At 35.1% G+C, this 10,313-nt stretch overlaps 1 protein-coding gene across 1 annotated transcript; it reads left to right on the top strand.

Moving 5' to 3' along the window:
- Positions 1 to 372: 372 nt before the first annotated feature.
- LOC106131316 (uncharacterized) lies at positions 373 to 10,260 on the top strand. Its single transcript, XM_060944559.1, has 10 exons — positions 373 to 529; positions 941 to 1,154; positions 1,819 to 1,946; positions 3,728 to 3,982; positions 5,658 to 5,823; positions 6,285 to 6,457; positions 6,950 to 7,127; positions 8,026 to 8,334; positions 8,701 to 8,864; positions 9,716 to 10,260. The coding sequence occupies exons 1-10, from the start codon at positions 499 to 501 to the stop codon at positions 9,982 to 9,984; spliced, it is 1,887 nt and encodes a 628-aa protein (XP_060800542.1). The 5' UTR covers positions 373 to 498; the 3' UTR covers positions 9,985 to 10,260.
- Positions 10,261 to 10,313: the final 53 nt, after the last annotated feature.

Consider the following 10,313-nt stretch of genomic DNA (forward strand, 5'->3'; position numbering starts at 1 on the left):
TTATCTTAGCAATATATTCGACCGATAGTTGATACGCAAAAGATCTAATTCTTAATTGTAGGACATTTTGATAAGGAATGTTATTTCTACAGATAGTTTACTGGCTAAAATTAGGTTATTCTACTTCTGCTGCCGTCTTCTTATTTTTGTATGAATTTTTAAAGTTATATTATAAAACAGAATTAAATTTGCAAGTGAGCTAAACTGCGGGTGGTAGCTAGTTTTAAATGAAGACTTTGGAAACATACTCATTGGTAACTTACTCTAAAAGAATGACATCACTGGCGAAGGCATGGTAATGTCAACAGTCAATGTCCTTACTTAATTATAATAATCAATGATTATCATCGAGATATCATTATATCGTCAGTATATAAATCAGTGTTTCTGTCTGGGGTACTTTCAGATGTTTATGTATTAAGCTATTAACGTTAATAGTCTCATATAATGAGCATATATACAATATAGAATATAAATATAAAGTAGAAAGTGGGCATCATGTATTTCAGAATTTATGAAGTTTTTATTGGTTAGTATAACTTGTTTATATAATTATTTTCAAAGTTGCTTTATTTATTAGACAATTAGCAGTTTTTGAGACTTGCTACTACCTCATGGGCTGTTAACCCTGGGTTTTAGAATAGACTACTTATATCACTTTTCCGTAGATGTCAATAGGCGACTAAGAACTATTTTCGCCTAAGTGCAACAGTATAAAAACCATGTTCCAAGCTGGGATTTTCTTATACCGGATTATATTATATTACACGGAATTCAGGTGAGAGCAGATCCATGTAAGTATTTATCCGATAACTATGCTCCGGAATTTGACCCCTTTTTAGAGACAAGATTAGAACATACTCCAGAAAGATGACAATGATCCTCTCATTTTACAATACCTAAGTTGTCATTACATTTGTTTTAAATTTATACATTTCAGTTGCGATATGCTTACATACAGTATTAGCCATAGATTTGGTCGTATCGAATCTTTTGAAGATGCAGCAAGGCATAGGTTGGCCCCGCACATTGCATGTTACATTGGGTCACGAAGCTCTTATAAAAATTGGTAGAACAGTGGAAAATGTGCAGGCGTGCGAAGTAACTACACCTTTAGGAGAAACCTTCGATGTGAGAAGTCCACCAAATACCAGGTAAGGAAGGAGAGGCAATGTTTTGAATTTAGACTAACAGTGTAGTTCCCGGCACCTTTGAAGATATACATATCTTTCCCACGGATATGGTAAAAGGCGACTAAGTGAATGGCTAATGAATAAAGCTGAATGTGGTCTTTTATTCTTTGTGTGACTATATAGACGTGTTTGTATATATGTATGTAGGCTATTACCATAACTTTTACTTAATACATGTCCTATATTGTTTTCTGCGCCTTATTCACGAACGTTGGCAAGGCATATCATCTCTTTTTCTCGGATAGAAAAAAATACAGCGAGAGTGAGAAGAAAAGAATTTCTCGTCAAAAAAGACCGTAGATTTGGGTCGTAGATAGGAGTCTTAAGTACAGTCGGTGTGTGTAAAAAACCTCGTCAAATTACTAAGGTTAACTGATGGATCACAGCGTCTTCTGGGAACACGATAATCAAGATTATGGGAATATAGAATAGAATAGAATATTTATTTAGAATAGTATTAATACTTATTTGCTTTATGGGAATGGGTTAAGAATTTTTTTTATTCACTGTATGACTAGAAGCAGGACTCATCCCAACATACACTGTTTGAAATTCTGTTTAGTGATTTTTGGGTTCAATTACAGTTTACGTAAATCAGTATATAAATTATAATATTTAATTTAAGATATGAGAGTTGGAGCGAAGGATGTGGTTTGCGAGTGCAAAATGTAAGAACTGAAGATGAAGGGCGATGGCGGTTATCGGTAACCGGTAATACGAATCTTACAGGATGGACTGAACTCCACGTAGAAGGTAATTTTTATTGTAACTATTATTATACAAACATACATACATTTCTTGCTTATCAATACAATCATGTTACTTTCAAATATTTAGCCTACATTGCTGCAAAATATTTATAGTGGTTAATTTTTATATTGACACTCATGTTCATATACCCATCCATACAAACTTTCACACAGACAAAACCTTCAGGAGTCACATAGGATATATGTTAGAACCTTTTTCTGTTAGTTCCCACGGGATCAAAGTCCCGAGTCAAAGCTTGTGTCAAATAAAGTTATGTTGATATCTATTTGATACGATGCGAATATTTGAATAAGTACATACTTACACATTATGTAGAAAATAAAAAGATAAAATATAGTATCTAGTTATAGGTATACTAAGGTCAAAAAGGACAATACTTTACTAGACTTGTTTAAAACGTGATAAATTTTCGAAATCTGATTGATATCACGAATTTAGGGTTACCACGATATGGACATATTATTCGTATATACCTATAAGAATTGCAAAATTTTATGATACCTATCTTTAATTTATTGTCTTCTTTATTTAGGTCCTGCATATATATATTTAATTTTCTGTGTCGAATGTAATTTTGTTTGGATTTTTATCAAAGGATCATCATTTACCTTATAAAATTGTGCTAATGGACTCCGATTCCCATAACAAAAAATTTTTCATCCGTACTTCTAAACCTTGTTGTTTTTCTTTGTTTTTACAATATGCCTACATAAATTTTGATAATAAGGCAAACAGTTTACGTTATGTTATCTAAATACCAGTTAGAAAATAATATTGTATGTGAGGATATATTATATGGTTGTAACACCCCTAATTTCAAATGTGCAATATACTCGTAAAAGCATAAGTATCAGCAAAATACATTGTTGCAATGTATACCGACCTTATCAGTTTGATGTTAATTACCGACAAGGCTTTAATTTGATGGTTTGACTCAAAGATAATAAATAATAATATTGATGAATTATTTATTACCGACAAATACGGAAATTAGTGCCTCCGTGGTTTGTGCGAGAAGGTATATATTTCGATTTTGAACCAGGAAAGTAGTCTTACATCAAATACGTTAAAAGGGTGCGTACATTTTGGTTTTGTGATGATCGTAAAAATGTTGTCATCATACGAGTAGCAAATCTAAATATACATACCTACATAAAATCGCGCGTTTTTTCCGGAAAAGAAGGCAACTTGAAGGCAACGACTATATCTTTACACTTGCTACGATACTTGCATACTTCTTTAGCTCCATATCATAAACATACACTAGCTGTGCCTGCAACTTCGTCTGCGCGGAATAGTTATTTTGGGCATTATTGAAGCCCTCAAGGACGAATAATTTCTCCCGTTTTTTTTTCATTTTCCATTATTTCTTTGCTCTTAATAGTTGCAGCGTGATGAAATATAGCCTAAAGCCTTCCTCGAGAAATGGTTTATTCAACCTAAAAAGTTTACTTTACCAAACTCTTCAGCTTTATAATATTAGTATAGATTTATTTCTCTTTTTATGCAAGCTCGTCGGTTCAGGGTACTTTTGACCTGGTCTTCTGCCAGTTCCGTTTTTTTAATTCTTCTCCTTCCAACGTTCTTTGATAAAATGCTGAAGAGACTTCTGTACTTATAATTAGTTGGTAAGGTTTGAAATTCCTGACACGTATTTAATTGTATTTCACTGAATATATCCTTTGTTTGTTCTAGATGATATTCATTCTTACTCGACACTTATTTAATTGTATTTGACTGAATATAACTTTTGTTTGTTCCAGATGATATTAATTCTTACTCGGCGTCTCCCATATCACTATTGGACGGGGAAACGCACAGAGTGGTTGAGCTAACGTCTCTTGATAATTCTTATTGTCTCGTAGCCCAGCCTTTTGCTGAGAGTTCCTTAGTGTCTGGACACTGTCGTGTGACTCTTGATAGAGCCAATAGAGCAGTGCAGGGCGACTGGGAGGTCCTAGTTGGGCTACCAGGAAGAGTTTCGGAGTTGCAAGTGCAGAGACGGGTTAACGTTGAAGGTGAGTTTCTTCTTCCTCTAGGGTTTAGTCCCAGTTATATTCTAACCTTTCAGGAGAGGTGCCCGGGGTTTTTATACGAAGCGACTCTTCTGACCAACTTAACCCATATAGGGTCATGGAAAGCATAAAAATAAAAGTACCTACCATTGAGTCTATTAGATTACTGAGAGATAAACATATTGCTGTTCGTTTATTTTGATTCGATATCTGAAAGCTCAGATTATATTTTCAGTCAGATTAGGTAGGTATAGGTGCACATTTATATTGAAATCAATCTTAACATAAAATTTAGCGAGATAGGTCACGCACAATGTATTTATCTAAGTAATTAATAAAGATTTGAATGATTATTATCGCTATAAGCCGTGTAATATAAAAGATGAAATAATAAGATTCGAGTGTTTGAAGAATCTTGAGTCAAAAGGCTCAATGAAATATTGGCTACAGCTAAAAACTCTAAATTTGTAGACTAGATTTAGCCTTATTTTATTTAGATTTAGATTTCAGACCTTTTTCCTTGTAAGTTGTCCGCTTGGCAGCGTCTTCGGTTTAAAGACCTCCCTAATATGTTATCCCCGTCATAATATATGATTATACCTATTGTGCGTGTCTACAAGACTTATCACCTCATCGGTGATAGTGATAGTGGTATATATCTGCTGATAAAAAACTAGTTAGGAATATTACTACCTACGGCAAATTCCGTTTAAAGTCTGCCATGTCACTTTTTGATGGCATGTGTTGATAGGTTAATTAATTTCTATTATATAGGTATTTCTTTAGGAAAATTATAAAATATAGGTAGATAATAATATGTTGTTTGCACGTATAAGTATAATCATCGTGTGAAAATATTATTTGTCGCTTTGCCGTACTACATATAACTTTGAGCCGCGGAATTGCTTTGTTTTCAACTTTTTAAGAGTGACAAAGTAATAAAGTTTTTAATAACTTAAAAATCTACAATTAGTGCATTTACTTATTAACTAGCTATCTATGGAAACAAAGCAGCTTCTCCATTGCAAATACCTTGTAGGTAAAATAACATGTACAAAGTAGCCCGTTACATGTTTGTCCTCTTTATCGCAATGTCCCCCATTATTTGCCCACTACTGTTGGTCATCCAGAGGAACGATTCTTGGTTTCAATATCCACCACTGTGTGAGAAAGCATCTCATTTCTTCTTAGTGTCCACCAGTAGGGTCTAGTAGGAAAATTTCAGTAACGTAGTGGCCACTTGTGGATATATAAACTTTTTTCTCGATTTCCATCTGTGGACAAATAGTGGGGACACCGGGTGTCCGGGTGTATAAATAAAGGGTTTGATCTTGTAACAGCTTTCTGTAAGTAAAGTGCCGTCTTCATCGGGGTAGTCTCTTCAGGTAATGTTTACATACTAGATATCTGTGAAAAAATCATCCTGCCGGGCTAGCAGGGCACCCGCGTCGACGTTTTTATCGCGCGCTAAACTATCGCTGTCTTGTTTCACATCATAATAAAAAGCGAAACAGCGATAGTTTATCGCGCGGCAAAAATATCGTTGCACCTGCCATGCCAGCCACATTGGCCTACCAGTACTCATCAACAGATGGTATAAAGATAAAGTCTCTTCTATTTTATGTTGATGATGTTTAATATATTTTTTTAGTGAATAACTTTTTCTTAATTATTTTAGCGGAACGCCTAGATGTGGGTTATATACACAATACAAATGCGAACAAGCTTCATATATATTGTAATGTTATTCACACTATGAAAAATATTACGTTTTGTCGTTTCCAAATGGCCACGGCATCGTTCGGATATAACGTCATGGATGGTCTGAGTGACGGAATTCACAGGTTTTTATTTATATTTATATATCTACTTCTTTTTCAAATCGGCTCTTATGGGAACACATAAATCAACTCTTTAATCCTTACCCCTGTGAACCCCACAGGGTTAATAACCACAATTATGATAGACCTCGTTTAGCTGGCAATAATTGAAGCTACATATTTTCTGGGATGGCGACGGGTGAGAACATAGGTAGATTCGATAAATCTGTCTAACGCATCCTCGGATCGTGGTCATAGGTTGACCCCAGATCACATAAGTATACGTGAAACTATACCTACTAGTATTTTTTTTAATCCCGATGTCGAAGAAATGTAGAACAAGAGTGGCATCTACAAATTTTTTTGACATCATCTACTTAGTAGGTACTGAATGCAACGCAAACGAGACAAACGCTCGTATGATAAGATTTGGATTAAAGAAATGATAAAGATGACTGACTAAATATTTGATTTGTTTCTTATAGTTACTACGGTGACGGATTTGCAGCCCGTCATTGCGGAATGACGGTGGAGAATCCCACTTCTGCTGACTACGGCACTTGGCGTTGCTCCGTAGGTCTCAAACAATGGGTCGGCACGCAAGTTGTACAGCAACCGGCCATGCAGGCCTTGGTCAGAGTCCTGCCTCACGCTCAACGTGAGATTCTTTTTTAAATATTTGTTTACTAGCTATGGCGAGCGGCTTCGCCCGCGTACATTGTAGTTTAATCCCAATCTCACGGAAACAGTATCTTTTTTTACGAGATGAAAGATATCTTTCTTCAATATTCCTAATTATGTGTGTACAGAATTCCATGAAAATTGGTCAAGAAGATAGAGGCGATAAGCAATAAAACTCAATTTCTGAAAAGGAAACTTGCATCTGATGTGTTCCAAGTGATCCAAGCAGGGATAAAATCCCTTGGTTGTAGTACAAAAGTGGGAATGCAACGGGAACTAACGTCACGAGAATGCTGAAGATGCTGACTAAAGTTTTTAGTTTGAATACTACTTAGGATTTAATGATGTTCTTATGATGAAATGAGGGAAAATCTTGAGGAGCTACCATATAATAGAGATTTATTACTTACCTAGATTTGTATGAGATCTACACCGTAAATTTTCTCTAATATTGTGATTATTGTTTCAGACATAAGACCAAACTCCAGAACCGACCTCAGAGGACAAAGAGAGGTTATAGTAGAAGAAAACATTACTTTCACTCTAATGTGTAACGCCGATGTTTCCTTGTCTTACTGCTGGTTCCAACACCCGAATGGCACGCAGTTCACTCCAGTAGCTCATGATGACTCGGAACAGGAGTTTTGGTATGTAAACATATATGGGGAACTTTTTAAAAGACCAGTCGTATAGTAGGTACTAATAGATAAGTATCGTAGTAATTACTACGAATCTATAAGTAGGTGTATTATTTTTTATTTATTTATAACTTATTGCACAAAAAAAATGTACAAAGGGCGGACTTCATGTCGTTTGGCATTCTCTACCAGTCTACCAGCTGACCAAACAGAAAAACTTTTAGTTGGTGGTGCGATAAAGTGCATATGCATACTGCATTAATGTTTTTGTAGTTAAGTGCAAATATAACATCATCACAATGCCACATCGTGATGATTTTGATAAGATCATTTAATGTATATTCGTCAGATCCGTGATATTGAGTATTAATATAATCTTAAATCTTAGTATTTATATATTATCTTAAAATTGAAATATCTTATTAAAGTCGAGAGATATAATACAATTCTTACATCTTATCATACAATTTAGACTAAAGATAAGATACGTACAGTGCAGTTGGTACATTGCAACCAATACTCAGGTTATAATTGTTACTGGTAACGTTTTTTTGTAAGTCATTATAATTATAATGAAAATTAATTACATTGTACTTGTGATTGTATTAACAGTTTCTCTCAAATTCATGCGTTATTCAAGCGAAAAATCGTTTCTACAACGGTTATTACAGCATTCCTGTTTAGGTCCACCACTATACTCATGTGGACAAAATAATTAAAAAATATTATGAAATAAATGTAATATTTATATACTGTTTTGTGCATCTTTCTTAGGTCTCCCTGTACGAAATTCATAACAATCGGTCCAGTCAGTAGTATTCATTACACTTTAAAAGATACAACCATTGACTTTCAAATATTAAAAAGTATGCTTGTCACGTAAGTTTTACAAATGACCGATTTATAGGTACACTGGCACAAGTCTTCAATTGGGCGAATGTGGCATCACCTTTTCGCATGCCGCTATAGCAGATGCTGGTCAATGGACTTGCCACATGGGACCCAACAACCAAATGGGGGTAGAAATAACAGATTCCATTAACCTTCGTGTGACGGGACCTTTAGCTGCTGATATAAAAGAAGTAGATGCCAGCATTGGCGCGTCAACAACGCTGTATTGTCGGACTGCGAATGGCAAGAGACCACTCCATTATTGCAGATTCTTAGCTCCCAATAGAGTTGGCATTAGCATTGATTCTACTGTGACTAGTGAAAAGTAAGTATTAATATTAGGTAATTCAGATTGGGTTTTTGAAAATATAATATGCTTTCTCTTAATCTTTGCTCTTGCCATGATTCCTGCATACGTCTTCTGTTCCTTTATCAAGTAATACATTCAAAAAGTTTCCATGTTAAGTTTAGATAGCTTAAATAAAATTATTATTATGTTGCCCGAATATGTTTGTTCTCTAACGATTTTTTAAGTTTGATTTCATGTTTTGTTGATTCACCGTAATATCAGAGGAACTGGCGTACAGCCACGATGATTTTGCTCTTATATTTGAAATGAGTGAAAAGGCTATAGGTAATAAATAACCTCGTGACTCAAGACTCATTTTTTTACATAAATCTTATATTTTAGTGCTATACTGGACCGTTACTACTTCACTCCCGACCGTGAATTATATTACGGCGATTGCTCTCTCGACATAGACCCAGTGAGGGCTGAAGACATTGGCGAATGGACCTGCGCTGCTCAGGTTGACGACCATCTTGTGGAAGGCAGAGACACTATCGTTGTTCGACGTAAGTATTATATTTACACTTAAGTATATCTTATTTTAGTCGATCGGCTAGCGATCTGGTAACTTCTGAAAAACATTTCCATCTTTAAGCCATCTAGTTAAATGTGGCCTTAAGGGTCTTAATAAGGCAGTTGACTCCGTCCCCCCGGCAAGGGACTAAGAGGTGATATATGAATGTAAGTATGTACTAACTCTTTTAAGTACCTTACAAAAAATTGCCGAGGGTTATAATGTGTAGATGTTTGTATGTATGCATGTTTGTTACTCCCTCACTCAAAAACTACTGGACGAAATTGCAGCTGGTATGAATATTCTTATAAAGAATGGACTCTCTGTCTCTCAGTAGAAATGATGATTACGATTGAAATCTGTGTTGATTAGCTGACATGTGACGCACTGTGTGTCACCTTCCATATATAAAGATTACAATTAATTAGTCACGCTTGTTAATGACTTGAATTCGTCATTACTAAAGAGCGTGATATGATATTATAACAATAGTGCTACACTCTTCCTCTTGGCGTTAGTCAGTTAAATCTTAAGTAGACGAGCCCGGGTGCGCCTTTTGTCTATGATGATAGGATTGGGTAAGTCAGGTTTTTATGCAAAGCGATTTTCGTCTCCGCAACCTTTTTAGGGCAATATATCACACACTCATATCAGATCATGATAAAAGCTGAAAAAAGATGAATGTGACACGGCCGGTAACCACACGGCACGGAAACACGGCAGTAGGGTGCGACACTTAACTCCCCAATAATACTATTGTTTAAACTGTATAGGTAGGTATATTAATGCCCACTACCGAAGGTATTTTGTCGTAAAGTATTGATGATTTTTTTTTCGTTGCAGAATCTTCTAGAACGGCGAGATCGCGCGCCGGTATAATCGGAATGTCCGTAGGCGTTGCAGTTGTATTAATCATGTTAATAGTTGTTGTTTTATTCAAACGAGGTATATTGAAGAATCCCATAAGACAAAATGCGGCAAGTAATATGAACATCGTAGTTACTGCCTCACGGGTCCGCCCGTCGAATTTCAGTGGTACTTCCAATTCTAGTCAGGATTCCGAAGAATTTCGCGCGGAGGTGACTAGACGACGAATTGATAACGAGTATTAAACGAATTTGATTTAAAAACAATAATGAAATATAATGTTAAATCATATGAATATTGTTGTACTTAGTTAATAACACCTGTACGTGTAGTTATGTTTTTGAGAAGACATGTGACAGACGATAAGAAATATCAAAGTGGACAACCTAAAATAGTCATTAACAAAATACAATTGGACTGATTTTATTTATTATAGATTTTAACTTTGTAATAGAATTGTCATAAATAAATATGACAATTGTGTAAGTTATTTCAGCGAAATAAATTTATATTTAACCCTGCACACATCTTTTTTTTTAAACATACAGTGAAAAGTGATATGAACATATTTTTC

Source organism: Amyelois transitella, chromosome 6, assembly GCF_032362555.1.
Source record: "Amyelois transitella isolate CPQ chromosome 6, ilAmyTran1.1, whole genome shotgun sequence".
Taxonomy (NCBI): domain Eukaryota; kingdom Metazoa; phylum Arthropoda; class Insecta; order Lepidoptera; family Pyralidae; genus Amyelois; species Amyelois transitella.